This window comes from Chelonoidis abingdonii, chromosome 7, assembly GCF_003597395.2.
Source record: "Chelonoidis abingdonii isolate Lonesome George chromosome 7, CheloAbing_2.0, whole genome shotgun sequence".
NCBI classification, from domain to species: domain Eukaryota; kingdom Metazoa; phylum Chordata; order Testudines; family Testudinidae; genus Chelonoidis; species Chelonoidis abingdonii.
The window spans coordinates 3,928,166-3,947,830 of NC_133775.1; the positions used below are offsets into that span (position 1 = coordinate 3,928,166).

At 41.9% G+C, this 19,665-nt stretch overlaps 1 protein-coding gene across 2 annotated transcripts in view; it reads right to left on the reverse strand.

The window, feature by feature from the left end:
* Positions 1–19,665, reverse strand: part of TESK2 (testis associated actin remodelling kinase 2) — a 111,825-nt gene that overhangs the window by 14,593 nt on the left and 77,567 nt on the right. Inside the window, exons 5-9 of one of the 2 annotated variants that reach the window (XM_032804534.2) lie at positions 19,041–19,187; positions 8,372–8,454; positions 6,029–6,104; positions 4,210–4,293; positions 2,048–2,134 (exon numbers count right to left, since the gene is read on the reverse strand). In XM_032804534.2, coding sequence (XP_032660425.1) covers positions 2,048–2,134; positions 4,210–4,293; positions 6,029–6,104; positions 8,372–8,454; positions 19,041–19,187 — 477 coding nt within the window. The remainder of the gene's footprint in view (positions 1–2,047; positions 2,135–4,209; positions 4,294–6,028; positions 6,105–8,371; positions 8,455–19,040; positions 19,188–19,665) is intronic. The other variant, XM_032804535.2, reaches the window with a different exon arrangement.

A 19,665-nucleotide genomic window follows, 5' to 3' on the forward strand; every position in this document is an offset into this window, starting at 1 on the left:
CGGCATTTGATTAGTGCCATAGCTACAGAACATGCAGCTGTGTCAGCAACATTGAGTGAGGCCTGGAGAGAGGCCTTGACAACCAGGGAGCTGGGCATGGAGTGAGAAAAAAATACTCCAAGCTTCTGGGTGGAATGTAGTACTTTTTGTCAGTCCATTTACACACAGGAGAAACAGAAGCTGGAGTTTGCCAAACCGTATGCACTGACACCACCAGAGCACCGCTGATGGGAAGGCGTTTTGCCCTGAGGATATATGAAGGCTGTCCATTAGGAAATGTTGGGGTTCCCATATCTCCAATAGAATTTGTAAGGCCTTGAAGTCATCAGCACAGGCTAGTTTGGCAGGAATGACAGCTCATCTGGAGAGGAGGAGAATTTGTAGGAAGGTCGTGTTTCTTCTTCCTCAACTGGCTTTTGCTCCTCTTTAAGACCCTCCTGTGGATCAGGACCCAAGAGTGTTGGTGGTTGTCCCTGGTGTGTCCTCTTGCAAGATGGAACCCTATAGAAATGGTCACCATAAGGGGCCCATGGGTTCCAATAAATCCATTGTAGTGGGACTTAAGGGAAGGTTGCAGGATCTTAATGCTGTCATTCTTATCATTGCTGGGAGTTTCCTGCCGCAGGGTTTACCTCTACGGAGGGAGGCTAGAAATAGAGGAACCTTGAAAAGACACCTCTGAATCAGATGAGGTGTCATCCCCCATATCTATCAGAAGGGCAAGTGGTGCCTGTGCTGGTGGTCAAGTTGGTACTGGGGCCCAGAGAGGGTCCTGTAACTGCATCAGTACTGGAGGTCAGTCGTTGGTTGGCTAATGAGATAGTACCGGAGAATTTTGTGCGATACCCCACGGTCTCCAAGTACTCTATCAAAGGAGTTTTAGTCTGCCCTCCCCCTATTTCTTAGGTCTGCTTTAAAACCTGAGCAGGACTTGAGTCTGTTCCAGGCAGCAGACGCAGCCTGAATGCCTGTCGCTGGCAGGGGGGAAGATCTATGGCAGGTCTGGCAGGGTTTGAAGCTTGGGGTCTTTGCGTAACCCGTACTCAAGGCCACAGATGAAGGCCCAGGGGAAAAAAACATAACAGGCTCAGATCAGGCAAGTGAAATGGGGAAAGGGAACACCCCCTTGTCATAAAAGCAAACTGTGTTAAATAACTAGAAACAAAGAAAATACCAAAGGTTAACAGAGAGTGGTAGCAAGCTGCATAGCTAGGTAAGGACACTGCAATGCTCTGTCTCAAGCTGCAGGTGGTTGAGAAGGAAATGGAGTGGCAGCAGGTCCAGCCCCTTCCTATACACCTTCAGACTGGATCACAAGGGTCTCTAGGGTGTAGGCATGGACCTGCAGACATTGCTGACAAAATCTCCAGTTGAAAGTGTGTGGGCGTGCACGTCCTGACACGGAACACTCAGAGGGACATTACAGAAGTATTAAACGGTCACTTTTGAAAATTTGGCCCTTCATCTCTCTGTGCTTTAGTTCTGCTAGCTGTAAAAACAGGAGAGTGGAACCTAAACATCAGTCAATGTCTGTTCAGTGCTTTCAAAATGTAAAGTGCTACCTCACAGCTAAGTATCATTACAGTTTTACGCCAATGGCTGGCTGAAAGCTTCCTGTCTATTGCTCGACTCCACCCAGTCCTCCTAAATTCATTCATTTAGAGCACTGCTTTCATCAGGATTTTGTCATCTACTCTCTTCCCACAAGAGGCTACAAAGAAATATTAGGAGACTTCAGTGGTTCTTCACTGCTTCTTTCCTGCCTTCTTTATAGAAAGACATTCGAGAATTAATTTCTAATAAATCAGCATGTCTGTGCACTATGGTGGCCAAATTTTAAGGGGTTCGTTACGTAATGCTAGTAAAACACAACTGGTTTTGACTACAGCACCACATGGGCAGCCTGCTAGAGTTGCTCCTCATGCCAGTTCCACTGGCTCAGTAAGCTGAGTGAGCACTAGATTTTTTTTTTTTTTTTAAACAAACTTTAGTTCTGGATTTTGGAGGGCACTGGTTTTGGCTCTTCCCTTTTGAGCAGAGTACTCACATTACAGCAGTTGAAGGTCATCTGGAGGAAGTCACGTGGACAATCTCCCACCATGTGCTGAAAGGCATCATAATCTAATCCAAAATTCTGCACAAACAGAAAGAACAAAGTATCAGAGGGGTAGCTGTGTTAGTCTGGATCTGTAAAAGCAGCAAAGAGTCCTGTGGCACCTTATAAACTAACAGACATATTGGAGCATGAGCTTTTGTGGGTGAATACCCACTTCGTCGGATGCATGTCATAGAGGTTTAACAAAGAACAAAGTGTCCGGATGTACATTTCCCCTCTATTTCTCCAACCATCTTAATTTCATGGGATACTACATACAGTTATCAGGAATAACCATTAACACCACCTCTGCAAGCTGCTACAGGGAAATGAGCATTTGTGAGAAAACTTCACGCACTGCAATGGGCAGACTGAATTTCCCATGGGGATTATCTGCTAGGAGAGGCTTTCAGGAGAATGATTTGACTTCAAAGCCATCATTCTTCCTGAACTGAGTCATAATTCATTACCTTCTAGTTCCAGATTTCTGCACAATTCCAATGTGTATCTATTGTTTTAGTTTACAGCTATTCAAAGCAGGACAGAATTATGAAGGGACCCAGGTGTGACAGACTATGCACGTATGATCACCACTTTTACAAGGCTATGATAAATTTTGTACAAAGTATGCCTTGTGAGGTATCATTTGAAAACTCATAACCTACTGAACAGTATTATTCTGATAAAATTAGTGTAGCAGCATTGTATGTAAAGTTATGAGATTTTACGGTATATCATTGCTGTGACATGTTCCAAAGTTAGAAAAACAGCTCAAACCAGTTCCTCAGAGACAAAAGCCTAGTCAGCACCTCAGCCAGGTGTCAGCATAATCAAATAGACTATTACCTGGGAAAATGGCCACTCTCTGGCAGGAAGAAGAGTATGAATGAGTTTTATTTGGTACTGGTTGAATGGTTTCAATCAATATTAAAATGGTCAGAGAAGGGAATTCACCATGTTTAAAATGTTTTGAATCATATCTATAGGTTTAAAAAGTTAAGGTTATTGGCTTGGTCCAGTTCCAGTGAGACTATATATAAAATTAAAAGCACTATTTTTCAGATTTGGTCCTACCTTTGAGAGCTTTGCAGTACATTTTATTATTCAAGGTGATTTTATGGCACATGCTGCTTTGCCACTGATCACATCAGTGGAGAGAACAGTGCACAGTTCGTAGACTAATACAAAGAAGATTTTCACATGCAATGTTGTTCATGTGGTTCTGGGAGCTCTATCCTGTATTATTACAATGTTTGCCCATCATTAGTTCAAACTGTGTAAATGCATAGTTAGTCTGCGATATAACCTGAAACTTTAGATTTTCATCACAGCCAACTGATGAAATGGTCAACTTTGCAAAACTTTGCACTGGGACTAGTTGCAAAATCATCAGGTTTCTTAAAGTGTCCCCTTCTGAAGGGGGACAGAAGAAAGGAAAACACTTGCTTCACAACATCTTAAATCCTGAGTGGTTTTAAATTTCTTGAATTGGAGAAGGGGGAGGGAATTTCACATCAGCCCAAAGAAGAAGACCAAAAACTACTCAGCAGATGGGGCCTGACCTAAACCAACTGATGTCAATGGGAGCATTTGGACTGACTTCAAAGGATTCTGGATCAGGTTCATGGTGCTTAATACAGTATAAACTAAAATAGGGCTGGGTTAAAGTGTGTACTATGGCCACTTACTTGTTTAATAAAGAGGAGTGGCCCACAGAGAATGCTGGTCCCAGCATGCAGCATTCCATATTGATCCATAATGGAGAGCTGCTTGCTGAAACTAGCAGACTCTTCAAGCTGCCCCTCTGTATTAAACAGAAAGGAGGCTGCAATCTGTTCCATGTTATGCCAGTTAGGTGCAGCTCTTGGGCTTCTGGCAAGTTTCCAGTGCAATCTTCCGTTGGAGAATGCTGAGTAACCCTGTGCTAAAAATGTGGTCTCAGTGTCATTCTCTGCAAGAAGCTCTGCCAAAGGACAGATGCTTTGTCAGAGGCCCCCTTAATGGTAACAGCCATTCATCATGCCTTTGGCAGCCGTGCTGCAATGATTAATGACCAAGCCTCACTCATGAGCATTCCCCACCTCCCACAGCCCTTATACATGCTCACCACTTACCTCTGTGCGAGGGAGATAGTCAGGATCTGCCTGTGTCCTGGCTATAATCTCACAGAGAATTATACCGTAGGAGAACACATCCGCCTGAGAGAGGAAAAAATAACCACATAGCTTAATTATGAACACTCAGCCTTCTTATCTGCCACTAGGTTTCTCCTGACCACAGGGTGATTTTCAAAGGCTCTCCAGAGCAGCCATCCACCCCCAGAGCCCCACGACAAAGAACTGACAGTAACATTTCCTGCATTTTCATTTAGTGGAAACATGCTCACAGTGCAGTTATAGTAAAATTCCTGCACTGGAGTGTTAAATTTTACTTGAGACACTGCTGCGCTGGCAGTGTAAAGACAAATGAAATCCTGCTCCCCTTTCCCAATGCAGTGTTCAGTCACAAGATAGACTCATTTATCACTTGCTCTTGGGAGTCAGAGTTTCACAGATTCTTGCCATCTGGCATTTGCCCAAGTTATTAAACCAAAGCAAACATTAAAGCCAGGTCTACAGAGCAGTAGCGGGGCATCCCCCTCAGGGATCAAGGCATACTTATGTGACACTTAGCCCTGCCCTGGTCTACAAATACAAATGTACGTCGGTATAACTACATCGTTCAGGGGTGTGGAAATCCACATCGCTAAGTGACATAACTATGCCGACCTAACCCCCGGCTTCTGCTCTCAACACAGGTACTGCCTCTCCGGGAAGTGGAGTACCTCTGCTGATGGAGCAGGTCCCCTGTTTGCATAGGGAGTGTCTTCACTAAATGCTCTAGTGGTGCAGCTGCATCAGTGGGAAAGCTAACTTACAATTGCTTCTCCTTTAGACCTTTATGCCCCAAGGAAATCGGGTAAAGTGGCATTTTTAGGCTACATCGACACTACCGCTTGTCAGCAAAACTCATGTCACTCAGGGGTGTGAATATTCCACACTCCTCAATGACGTAAGTTACAGTGACATAAGTGCATGTGTGCACAAGTGCTATGTTGGTGGGAGAACTTCTCCCACCAACAGACCTTTGACTGCTCACTGAGATGGTTTTTTTTTATGACAACGGGAAACCTCTTTCCTGTTGGCATAGGGCGTCTTCATCAGACGCGTTGCAGAGGTGCAGCTGCAGCGTGGTATGTGTAGACATAACCTAAATTAGAAATGAAGCACCAAAACACAAGTTAAATAGCTGGAACTTTGATAATGCTTTGATGTGCTAATGTCTGTGCAGCTGCTTCAGTTCTGCAAACTAAAGGTGGAGGACACAAGACACACTGGTGTTGAATGCTGGCAGAGTGTGGGACTTTACCACAGAGAGTGGCACTCATGGGAGGAAAATCAGCTAACAGCTAGCAAGAGTCTCTGGGATGCCAAGCGGATAAAGCTGCATTAAGCAGAGCTTGACTGAAAATATTGTTTTCTAGGTCCCAGTCACCTCTTCTCTACTCCTCTCCTTTGACAGAGCCATTTCCCAATGCCTCAAAAGAAGGGAACTTAAAAGCGTTTTCCCTAGCAATTTTATCTGGGCATGTCAAATGTAGAAATTCTACCCTAAAATGTGGATCTTTTATTTTTCAATTAAAAAATAATTGCAAAAGTCCACAAGGACCACTTAATTCTATCTAGGTTTCTACTGAGCTATAGTCAGAATCGGTACCCTCACTTCAAGTGTAGAAAACATTCTCTCTTCAGAATCCTTTATGACAAACTCTGCTAAGGAAAGTGCAGTAAGTGACAGTGGCAGGACAACTTTAAAGTTCATGATATTCCCAAACCTCCAAGGCTGCACTGAAAAGAAACAGCCAATATCCACGGTCCATTTAAACATACCCACCTTTTCATTATAAGGCTCATCTCTGAGAACTTCAGGTGACATCCAAAAGGGTGAGCCTACCACTGGAAGCTTCTCACTTTCCACATTCAAGAGCGGTGGGGGAGGCAGAAAGAGAGAGAGAGAGAGAGAGAGAGAGAACTAGTCAGCAAATACAAGATTAAAACATTTCATGAGCATCTTTCAGCATAGAAAAGACAGTGTGAGTTGTTTCCATATAATTCATTTTGGATTCTACTCTTTTGTATATGGAAAGGATCTGAGAGTCCAGGGATGGTACACCTCTACCCCTATATAATGCTGTCCTCAGGAGCCAAAAAATCTTACTGTGTTATAGGTGAAACCGCATTATATCGAACTTGCTTTGATCCGCCAGAGTGTGCAGCCCCGCCTAACCCCGAGCGCTGCTTTACCACGTTCTATCCGAATTCGTGTTACATTGGGGTAGAGGTGTATATGAAGGAGTAGGCTGTTGCAATGTGCTGAAACAACTTCTATTTATTTCTTTTTCTGTAAGCCCCCTGCATAGCTCTAGACTCTATAGCCATAAGTCTGTGGACACCCTCAGCATCCAAGCTTTAGCTGAGTAGGTCCCTTGACCTATGCTGGCTCACAGAGATCTTTATTTTCAAGTACATTTTCAAGGAGGGAAAGACTTTCCTTGTGTTATGTGACTGGAGAGCTCTCTGTGAGCAGTTCTGAAAGGTATTCCACCCGGGAAGTCTTATCCCTGACAATGTGATGACAGGCTGCCGAGATTCAGAAAGATTCTGCTCACCAGTCAGAAAGAAGTCAGTCTCGTCTGGGGCCCACACAAATAGAAACAAAAACCTTGAAAGGTGACTTGCAAATTTAATTAAAGATTTTCAAAAATTCACTAAGTAGGGTTATCTGGTGAATCCCCCACTGAGCCAAACCTAAGAGAAGCAGTCAATACAGAGATGATTTTAATTTGTATTAATCTGATCTACAATATCTCCATACATTTGGAAACTGCAGTCATGTTCACGAACACATACAGTGGCAGTGCAAGCTTGCTGCAACGTTGATTTTCAAGGACCACCTCTAAAAACTGAGCCTCTGAGGTTAGTGGTACCTACATTCTGTGACAGTCCCTTGAGACCTAGGGCATAGTGGTCAGCATACTGGACATTACATAGCTGCACTTTTCAAATTTGAAGTTTGAATTAAAAATGAATAATGCAGTCAGTACAGTAGCTCTTGTGTTATTTATTTTGATACTAAGTTACATTTATTTTAGGCTATTCCTACATTCTTGGTTTCCAATGTATCTCAAAAACATGTGCTGAAAATGCATCACTGCACTACCAACTTTGTAAGAGAAAGGGAAGCTGGAAGTTTTGGTGACTTGGTAATAGACTGCTCGGGCTTTTGGCACCTGAAGGAATTGGAGGTAGTGAGGGATTGAGAAATAAATACAGGATGTTTCTGCTGAATTTATCAATAGTAGAAAAAGTTAACAGTGTTGATATTTAAACTGTTTCAGAGTCAGCATCCTATTGAGATGAATGGGGAGCTTCACAACTCCCTGAGCTATCATTTTAGATTGTTTGCAGTCTCAGTAAAACAATAGTGTATTGTTCATGTTCCTGATGTTTACCTTACAGTCATATAGGCTAGAAGTTATTTTAATTAGAGCTTAGATTCTGAGGCATAATTTTTTGACAAATTCCATGACCCCAGAATCCTGAATACCCAGGACTATATACAGATGGGGCGAATAGCTTAATCAAATCCCTGGCCTCTGTACTGGACGGGTAAAAAACCAGCCAGCTGCCAATTGTGATGGTGTTTTGTGAGATTCAGGCACTTGTTCATTCCTCAAATGGACAGAGATCATCATGTCATTCCACAATAGGCCAAACCAACCATCAGATAGCAATACCTCTTAGTTCCAATCCTGAATTTCAACTACTAGACCAGAGGTGAAAGAGGCCTATACTTTAATGTTTTTGAACACTGGCTGTGAATCCAAGAAGCAGCTAATTAAAAACATCTGGAATCACTGAAGCGAGGATTCAGTATAAATCACTCAGATTCAGAATAATAGAAAGTTCTTAACAAAAATAAAAAAAAAAATCTAACTTGCTTTGGAGACCTATTGAAATGCCTGGTCGAGCTCTCGGATCATTAGAGCATTTGAAAGAAAAAGTGCCACTACCAATGTCTATAGTTCACAGTGATAATTAAGAGCTTGGAGTGGATGCCCATCTCCATTTAGCTTGTAGCTCCAGACTGAAATCAGAGGCAAACCTCAGGCAATCAGCTCCATAGATCAGCACACTCTTACTCTTCACCTTGATTAGTACTGAAGAACCCACATACCTGCCATCAGGGATTTTCTCAGCTAAACCAAAGTCTCCCACCACTGCCGAGTAACCGTTCTCATCATGCTTTATTAAACAGTTCTGAATTTAAAGAGAAAGGAGGAAAGTTTAAAATATTGTCTGGGTTTGAAATTCCATATTGTTTTCAAATTTGGAGCAAGATTTTCAAAGCTTGTTTTAAAGATATTCATTTATGAGAGACTTTTGTTTGTACCCAACAACACACAAACACCGAAGTCAGGCACGTGCCCATCAAATATTCAGTTGATGCAACCAGTCTTATATTTTGTTAATAATCCACTCAAATTTGCTGAGGCAACAGACAACCAGAGGCAGCAAGTATCTAGGCTTCAGTAAGAGCTAAAATGATTTCGTCCCTGTACTGGTAAAACCTCAATAAACACTGTTCAACAAGACAGATTCTCTATGGGGTATGCCAGGCAGGACTAGAACACAGTACACCCATTAGTAGGATTTACAGTACATGAGGAAAAGCATGACCTTTAAATATTTTCATACTGTAATTTTGCTACATTAACCATTTACAAAGCTGTATTTTAAAGGTACTTGTTGATTTACACTAATAGTTTTAGGTAGAAAACAAGCTACAGGAAACTGAATGTGCTGCTAAGTCTCAAATTAAGTCAAATACATAGTCCCACTGCACATTTAAAGGATGTAGTTGGTAGGAAATAACTAATCAGAGACTTAGCATCTTTTCCTTTCTAAGGCCCCCATTCAGCAAAACATTTAAGGATGTGCTTAGCAGACTCAGGACCCGTAGCATTGGAGCACAGGCAGTGTTTTGAGGGAGAAAATGAATGAAAGGATCCGTGCAAGGTATCTTCCTCCTCACTGAAAGAGCTGGCAGCTGGTTTCTTGTTTTCCTGGGTTTCTTTGACCTCCTCATTTTGCCCCACTCCCTACAGAAGAATTCATTCCACTTCTGCATTCCTTGCTCCGTGCCGCCCACAGAAAGATACACTGGGCAGTGACAGTTAGCAATGCCTCTGCAGACTTCCCCAGGGTGGCACCCTGCATCAGGAAACTCCGTTTGCTAGCTTTATAGTGCTTGGATGCACAAAAACTCCTCACCAATCCCCACCGTGTTAGCTTGTCTGAGTGAAGGAACTGCTGAGGATAGTGATGCTCTTGTCTGAAAGATCAAGTCCAGGTCACCATTGATTACATCCAGAGCTGACATTAGTCCAGTCCATAAAGTAAATACATTTTTCCTCCTCCTGATTAAAAGGTTAAGTATGCTGCTCTCATGAACACGGTGCCTTAGATTCCTAGTTCCAAAGTCCTGTTTGTTTAATGTGACTAAACTATAACAAATAAAGTTCACTTTGGGATTCATACATTTTTACGAGGGTAAGTGAACCACACTGACCCGAAGTGCACGCCAGTGTCTCAGTTATGGCCTCTGTTATCTCCTGTCAAAGAACACATTCATTCAGCTTCCCAATGTTTAAGGATTTGTTCATTGTAAAATGCATTTAAATCCTAGAGGGATAAAACATCTCAACTCTTACTGTAAAGGTTCAAACTGAGGTGGCATTTCATTGTATTCTGTACAGAAATAAGCATGTGCCGACACTAGAAAGTTCACCAGTACAATTCTTTCCCATGGTAGATGCAGTGAAATGTCATGTTTTAATTTCATTAAATATTCAAAGATCAAATTTCAAAAAGAATGTCAGGTTTAAAAAAATCATTCTATAAAAATTCCAACAAGTCTTCTAACTCCAATTATTCATATGAATAGAATTTTTAAAATCTAGTTTTTACTTCTTGCCATTAATACTATTTTTTTTTCCCTTTTTGTATTTCACTCAGTTTTGTCAGCGAAAATGGATTCATTTGTTTCACCTTCTGGCTTTCATGTACTAGCACAATGCTCCAAAGTTTGGTTAACAGACACTGCAGGGGAACATATAATGCAAATAAAAACTGTTTTATTGAAATTAAAAATATATGGAAACATTTCTACTGGGTTTAGGTTTTGCAAAACCTTATTTTTACAAAAAGTAACTGGGCCTGTGCCAACATGACAGAGTGATCTTGTAACTCCTCAATGCCCTGGTCACAATCTGTCCCGATGCCAGCAATATGTACCAACTCTCAGTCTAAAGAAATTACTTAATGAAGATATATGGCATTTTTATCAACCACAACTCCCAAGTGCAACATTAAACTATTGCCAATAATGCACGTCTAATACATAATCTGATACGTGTAACACAGCATAGCTCCCAACTGATGTTTGCTTACAGCTGTAAACTCAATGATATGTAAGAGAATCTGCAAAACTTGCAAACTGGGTTCTCTGAGGCAAAGGGTGGCTCAAGAGTGGGCCTTTTAAGAAGGCCACACTATGCCAAACTAGCAGCACCTCTGAGCTCTATGATAGTTTTGCCAGTGAGCTTTCACAATTCCAGAAGACAGTGGGAGCAGCCTGAGGCCTCAGATTTTACATACAAAGCATTTATCATCAATTGTGCTGCCACACTGTGCTGCTCAGGGTTAAGTCCAGGAAGACATCTGAACTACTAAATTTCCTTGCTTTTGTTGATGGAAGTCTGAGACCTTGTCTAGCTGGGAAAGCTGCCCTGGTAGAACCTGAGGAGTGAATTTAAACAGAGAGAGGGTATAACTACATTGCACGAAGGTGTGTTCTTAACTTGGGTTAAAATACCAGTGAAGGCGAGGCAACTCAACTTTTAACTCGGGTTAGCAGTCCAAGTTCAAGAATATAGGACTGCCAGGGTTGTACTCAAACTGCTTACCCAACTTAAAAGCTGAGTTGCTGTGTCTTCAACTGGTATTTTAACCCAAGTTCTCTCAACTCGGGTTTAGTCCACACCTTTTTTTGTGGTGTAGACATACTATAGTTAAACCCATAGGGACACACTTATTTCTGTACAAAAGTGGCTTTTTTGTTTTGCTTAAATCAATTGGGAACAGGTGAAATATGACACTCAGCCCAAAATAAGGGTGTCCCTTCAGAGGCTTACATTAGTTTAATTGAAATGATTAATTAAATCTGTGCAAGTTTGTATGTAGGCAAGCTTTGAGTCTTGAAACCCCACCTATGGTGAAAACCTGGACCCACTGAAGTCAATCGGAGTTTTGCTATTGATTTCAATGGGACCAGGATTTCACTCTTAGAGTTTCCTGGATTCATGCCAAACAATAGAACAATTTTTGTGAAAAAAACAGCATTCCACACTGTTGTGCTTCACTCTATATGATACGATATTTGGGTCCAGACCTCCAATAAGGTTTTAGGAATATTCTCAGCATCACTGAATTCATCTTCACCCTCCAAGCTTCACTGGTACTGGTATGCTGCAGTGTCAGTCCACAACATGTGCAAGATAGTTAATGGACTTTTGATGCAATTATTGAAAAGTCTCCTGCTGGTCCCATAATAAAAAATACGGATGATAGGAGCTGCATTCAGAGTGGACATCACTATGCATGCACTCTCAACTTCCAAATTAATTTAAGATAAACACAAAATATAGGTATCGAAAGAGAAAAAAGTCTGTATTATGGGCTAACAAGTGGAAAAGTGGCTAAATTAAAACAGAGAAACTATTTAGTAAAGAGTGCAACACACAGAGCATGGTTACTCCAACACCTGACCAAGCTGATCTTGCTCAGGTTCCGGAGAAGGCAAAGAAAAGCAATTACATCAGTGAAAAGAAGTTTTATGCCAAGTTCCATTAATAATAAACAGAGTTCAAACCTCTGTTTGATGGAAAGGCTGACAGCAGGAATAGCCGATGAAACAAAATGCTAGGCTGCTTTACAATATGGCCTTTGAGAAAGCTCTTCCAACCTACCATTAGACTATTTGAGTAAGACACAATGCAATAAAACATGAATTCTCTATGCTTTCTTGTGGGACACCTCCATAAAGAAACTCATTGTTTCTTTTGGAGGTTTACACAACCCAACACCACCATATTTGACTTTTTTTTTTTTTTAAATGGAGAGACTTCAGTCCTTGCTGAGACAGTCACTTCAATAAAAGAAAGGAACTCTGTACAACAGCCCTAAAGGGTTAACATAGCTGTTTATGCAGAGACAGATGTGAGAGAACATAAAGGCCCCTTTGTATGTTATGGGAGCTTAATATCTGCTTTGCACAGCATAATCCTACTAGGGCAAATGTAACACTCTATTTTCCATAAACATGGATGAAAATAATTAGATTCACAAACTTCAGAGTTAAAAATAAGTTGTTCAGACCAAGCATCTCCACCATTTTATCTTTCACTATGATACAGAGCGAGGCTACGACATGCAGAAAAATTCGGGAATGTTACTCATTCACAATCCTATGACAACTGCTACTTAGTTAAAATACTTAAAAGTCAACTGGGATGTGTCAGCTGGTTTTAAAGAGCCATCCTATCAGGATCAAAAGCAACGCTGACAATGAAGTGTAAACAGTAGCAACTTCATAGTCCCAGTAGGCAACGTTTAAAATTACAGCATGTTTTCCAAAGGACAATTTCATTTAAGCCAAAAATTACGTTTTGTATTTAAATAAGAGTGTACCAAAACTGCATTAGAATTACTCACATTGAACGACAACTTTGTGCATGTGAACATTGCCCTGCAGTGTTGGGATCCAAATACCAGCATTGTGCTAGTACAAGAAAGCCAGACACTAATGAGAACAAAAAATGACTATAAAACAAAATTTGAAACTGAACTGCCTAGTTTCTTTTTAAAAAAGAAACAAGCAATAGAGGGTGAAGAGTATGATCCCTCCACCCCCCGCCCCCCAGCTTATTATAGATGAGGCTGGTAGTGCTACCTGTTAAGATTGCATGACATTTCCCATTCTAAGACCCTGTTTTCAGTTGTTTGTAACTCTGTCCAAACAACAGTTTGGGCTGAAATTTTCCACACCAGGTATCTGCTTCAGGCTGATTTTTTTTGGAAAATTTCAGATAAAACTGTTCAGCTGTTTCCAAGAAAGAGGCATGGGGAAAATATGTTGTTTTGCCTGTGTTAAATACTGGTAACTTTTTTGCTGAGAAACTCTAGCATCCCCATCCTTTGGAGCAGGGAGTTGAACCTTGGCAGGCAGTGACCTGTGTGTCAGGAATGTGTCTTTTGCTTTCCCCCAGGATAATCCAACCAAATCTGACAAAGTTATAAGTCTTTGAAAAACTGCAGTTTGCGCAAGAGGAAATGGGACAAATGCCCACTTCTGTCAAAGAAGTGGAGTAAGGAGGAACATGCGGTGGGGGAGCAGCGATGCCAGCCCCATGTGGGGGCTCGGGAGGGGGGCAGGCAGGGCTTGAACAAGCAGTGACACCAGCCCCAGCCTCGCATGGGGGGCAGGCAGGGTTTGGGTGAGCGGCTGAGGCTAGCCCTACACATGGGACTGTGGGTGCGGCTTGGGCCTTCACATTCCTGAAGAAAGAGGAGCAATTAAAAAAAACCAAAACAGCATTAAAATGGTGGTTCCGCTCAGCCCATACCTACACAATTCAAGCCATGCCACAGTGTTTCCATTCTAAGGCTAAACCATGTCAAATCTTTCCTGAATTTGCAGTAAGTGTCCTGGCATCGATCCAAAGCCACTTGAATACCACAGGATGTTAGCCATGTCTTCAAAAGCAGTAGCCAAAAGGCACTTGGCCTACATAGTTCATGTGCGTCTGCTGCAGTTATTCTGACTTTGTTTAAAACCTGACAATGGGAACAGTTTCCTCCTCCAAAGCAAAATTCACTCTTACAGCACGGTGTACATTGAAAAAGAATAATTTTCACAGCATTTTGTTTCAATTTGAAGTATGTTTCATTAACACAATAATACAATAAGAAATACAAAAATCACTGTCTTGAAATTCACAAATATCTGCCCATTTGAGAGCAGGGATTTTGTACATTTCTCCTCCGAAGTACAGAGAAGAAAAGGACCCTATCTAGGTATCTGTGTGACCACCACCACCCCCTTCACCACATAATTGGAGGAAACAGACAGTACTGCTTTGTTACTCACAACACAGCTGTTGGCTCAAGCTTTTAGCCTGCCAACCTTCACTGTAACCTATTAATGAACTCTACCTTTTGTGCTTTAAAAACAAAACCTACTGGTTTTGTGGATCAATTCTGATGTTTTCTCGTAGCCCTTTCCATACCTCATAATCACAGATTGTTGTACTGCTGCACTACTAGCAGGCTCTCCTTCGAGTGGAGGATTTTCTAAATTAGGATGTGCCATCAGGCCTGAACAGGTGTGCTGTGGGATTTTTTGAAAAAACTACATGTGAGAACAAAAAAAACCCCTTCCCTTTATTTTAATTAGTGTTGGAGCCGGATCACATTCTGTACTTTTGCTCTCCAGGATGAGGCCCCTTTCAAATATTATGCATGTATCATATTCCATTCCCCAAAGTGACATTAAGATAGAAAATTTTAGTCTGCGGAGCAGGGGAGTGGGAGGGGAAACGAAGTCCCCCTACCCATCCTGTGAGCAACATGTCAGCTCCTTTGCCCCTCCCCACTTTTATAGGCTGGGGGTGGGGAAAAGAGCCCCTGGAGCTGCCCCTCCCCAGCCTGGAAAGGGAGCAAGGACCCTGCTGCAGCCCCCCAGAGTTGGGAGAAAGGAAGAATCCCAGGAGAAGCAAATGTGAGGTGGGGGGGAAAGAACTGAGGGCAGGGGCAGAACTGATGGGGACCGGAATGGTGGAGGGTGAGGACAAAACTGATGGGGGCTGCGGAGCAGAACTGACTTGGAAACTTGGGGCACAAAACTGATTTGTAGGTTGGGGGGCACAATTTATTGCTGGGCAGGGGACAGGCAAAGGTGGGGGTGAGAACTCCGGCAGCAGGGGCTGAAATCTCATAGCCAATACATTTGGGAGCATGCAGCATTAACATACTCTCTTGCTCTGGGGAGGGACGAGGTAGTTCACCAATTGTTAGACAAAAACCCCAATATAATCTCTTTGTAAATAACCACATGTTTGGGGGGCCAATCTCCTGATTTGTTGGGGTCTGACTCATTCATTTTTTCATCTCTTGAAGTTGGCAATACTCTGTGTGGGACTTAACAATATTGCATTTAAAAACACAGGAGAAAGTTACACATACTTTGGGCAGATATTTTAGGAATGAGAAGAAATGATTAATTATTAACTGCTTCTCATCCCAAAATATTATTCTCAAGCATATGTCACTGTCTCCACTGAGCATGGTTTTGTCCAGAGTTCTTAAATTTAGCTTTAATGTTAGTTTCCACTGTTGAAAATATTAATTCTGGTACAAAAGACAGATGACAATATAATGCTGGCCACCATGGTTGTTTTGATTTTAATCCTACTTTGGGTCATGAACATTCATGAGTTTATTTGGAGAAAATGTGGTGGTGTGCCTCAAAATAATTAAAGGTGTCGAGGCAGAAAACAGGCTGGGAACCACCGATTTAGACCATTCAACAACGAACAGCATTGAGGTGCTGATAGGACAGATACCAAGAACAACAGTTATGCAAGGCTTTAAAACAATAAGAGCATTCACAGCGGTCTTGAAAAATGGATTTTCATTTGACTACGCCTGCAGGGTTTTGATTCTGAATGTCAGCACATGTTCTCTTTACGTACATTGGTTGTTTGATAGAAAGAAGGAATAAAAGGAGCTCCTAGGCTGCATTGTCTTCCCAAAAAATTTTCAGAGGAGGGAGACTAAAACTCTGACCTGGGAAGCTGGAAAATTATTAATACAATACTCTTATGGAGTACCTATGGTTAATCAATATTGTACATCATTTTATTACATGTTCTACAGTAACTGAAATCTTTGGGGAAGTTACATCAAACAATCCAATCTTCTGATTCTTCAGCAACTAAATATCTTTCGAGAAGTCAATAATCAGACTTATACTTTTGCATCTGAATGGCTCTTTAATACTTTACAAACTGCTTAGAAGAATCATTTCACCCACCAATGATATGTTTCTAGGATTAATACATCTGTTTAACACCACACTGCAACACAACATAACAGTTTAGGTCAGGCACTGCAGAACATTGTTCATGGAATTGAAATTGCAGGGGGAAGTTAGTGAGACAGAATTATCCAAATACAAAATTGACTAGGATACTACTGCTAACCTCTACTCTACAGAAAGACTGTACTCACGTGCATTTAAGAATGTATTGTGCTAGAATTTTATAGACACACACACACACACTTTCCCCAAGTTTCAAAAAAACCTCTATTTATAACAAAATATTCCCAGGGAGAAAAATCATCAACTTTGAGTTAAGATTGAAAGAATATGTCACTTCAACCCAAACACCTTAGGGAACACTACAGTATATCTATCGTTTTCTCAGGAACAGTTATGACACACAAACAGCCTTTCATTCTGTCCCTGTAGAACACTCTGGAGAAAACCAGCTTTAAAGATCCACCCCACAGGTTAATCTTTGCAGACACTACTGAAACCAGTACCTTGCCTACACCTGTCATGAATGTCACTGATACATCTCAGTATTTCGAGTTGTTCTCGTGGTGCATCCATTTTGGGAACAGGCTCCATATTGAATGAGTGACCCTGGCTGTTCATTACATATTTTTTCAAAAAATGCACAAAAATGAAAGTTGAACCTTAACTTTAGTGTTCATCTCAGACAGGAGTTTTTTTGCTGAAGTGATATGTCTAAAAAAGATCTAGCTCCAAGTTTTGTTTTGTTTTTTACCAGGGAATTTCTCTTATTTTTTAAATCATAGAGTTGTTCAGTGACAGGCGTCCCAACAGACCTGCAAGCTATACCATATAGACCAATGGCTCAAACTCTTGTGCTGGTGACCCCTTTCACACAGCAAGCCTCTGAGTGCAACCCCTCCCTTATAAATATATTAAAAAGAGTTTTTAATTTAACGCCATTATAAATGCTGGAGGCAAAGCGGGGTTTGAAGTGGAGGCTGACAGCTTGCGACCCCCCATGTAATAACCTCGCGACCCCCTGAGGGGTCCCGACCCCCAGTTTGAGAACCCCTGATATAGACACTATTCCTTCCCAGGGCCTGCGGACTCCACATGTGACTTCCTCCCTCTATTTCCACAAAGTTAAGCCCTCCTTCCCCATAGGATTATCTCCCTTTTAGCTCATTACAGACCATGTGATGTTTTAGGTAGACTGGTCAACTCTTGCTGAAGTTAGGTGGAGAAAAGGGGAAATGTGAAAATGAGATGTAAAGAAGATAGCCAAGGTTAAAGCTATGGAGAGACCAATACTGTTCTACTTTTCCCACTGGATACCACCTGGGAAATACAAGAAGAAATAAAAAGCAACAGAGAGATTTTAAAATGGGTTTCAAGTAATCTCCTCAATTTAGGGTGACTATATGTCCCATTTTGGCCGGGACAGTCCCCTTCCAAGGGGAGTAGTCAGCCTTCCAAGGGGAGCAGTGGGGGCAAAAGACATATCTGGCTTTAAGACTAAGCTTGATAAGTTTATGGAGGGGATGGTATGATGGGATAGCCTAATTTTAGCAATTAATCGTTGATTATCAGCAGTAAGTATGCCCAGTGGTCTGTGATGGGATGTTAGATGGGATGGGATCTGAGTTACTACAGAGAATTCTTTCCTGGGTGCTGGCTGGTGAGTCTTGCCCACATGCTCAGGGTTTAGCTGATCGCCATGGTTGAGAAGGAATTTCTTCAGGCAGATTGGCAGAGGGCCCTGAGGTTTTCCGCCTTCTCTGCAGCATGGGGACGGGTCACTTGCCGAGGATCTTTGCAGCTTGAGGTCTTCAAACCACAATTTGAGGACTTCAGTAACTCAGACATAAGTTAGGGGTTTGTTATAGAAGTGGATGGGGGAGATTCTGTGGCCTGCTTTGTGCAGGAGGTCAGACTAGATGATCATAATGGTCCCTTCTGACCTTAAAGTCTATGAGTCTATTTTTTTAAGCCCTGCCCGCTGGCCCAACTTTTTTTTTTTTTCCCCCAAAAGGGGGCATCTGTCCCATTTGCTCTTGCTGAATTGATCAGCTGGCAAGAAAAAACAGGACAAATGCCCATTTTTGTAAAAAATGTGGGGTGTGGCACAGAGGGGGTGAGCGGAGATGCCAGCCTGGGCCTGGCGGGGTGAGGGGGGGAAGCAGCGCTCCAGCATGTGGGACCCCCGCAGGGTTCCAGCAACCGGGCAACAGTCTCGGAGGGTGGGGGGAGCAGGGGCCCTTGGACAAGCAGCTGGGGGTGTGCTGTTCTCTGTTTGGGAAATATGGTCCCCCTACCTCAACTCCTTATATGATTTTAATCCAATTTAGATTTTTATGCTTAAATGCCCAGGGTTTTAAATAAATTACTGAATGTAATTATGAAATAAAAACTGAACTCTGCAGCCACCTTCTCAGAAACCCAAATCTAAACTCATTTACAAGCGACCTCCCTTCTAAGGTTACTGGACAAACTGTTCTCAACATCATTTGTTCTGTAAAATAATTTTAATCCTATAAACTGTTTCAACTTTCTCTCACAATCCCTTAAATGACATTTTATGTAAAAGAGCTTCATTGTTGGAAGGGGGTGAAGAACCAGGCAACTGAATATATTAGCCAGCAAAGTGGTGCTTTTAGAGCACAATATATCCCTTATATAGTTCCATGTGTTATATACTTGTTACCTTTGATGTAAGATCCCGGTGGAAAATGCCTTTATAGTGAAGATAACGGAGTCCTAGAGCAATGTCATATGCCAATTTCACCCTCACCATCCAGGGCAGATGCTGGTTACCGTCTAACAGCTGTTCCAGATTACCACAGTTGATGTACTGAAAAACACAAAACAAGATGTGCCATTAAAAAAAAATTAACAGCTGACCTAGGTGTTAACTGTTCAGTTTAGAGTTTTAGGGTGGTTTTTTTTGTTATTGTTTCTAAGAGAGAACACATCTACCTTTCTTTGCAGCCAAGACACTGACTCAGAACAGCATGTGGCTGTTGAAATTCTACTGTTGGGCCAGGATGGGAGCCCCCACAGAAACAGTGCATGCTACCCAGTGGTTAGGTAAAAGACTATTCTGCAGCATGGTATCTTTCAAAATAGGTGACTCCAAAATCTAGATGGAATTATTAGGTACATTTCAAGATTAGCTGAATCTGGAGATATATTCAGAAACAATGTCAATTTCATTGCACTCACTGCCCTGAGAGCCAGGAAGTCCACGTGTACCTGGCATGAGTACACACACGCAATATTCTCTCCCTAGCATTTGCTTTCTTTTAATATGCTCTGACCAAAGGTTCATG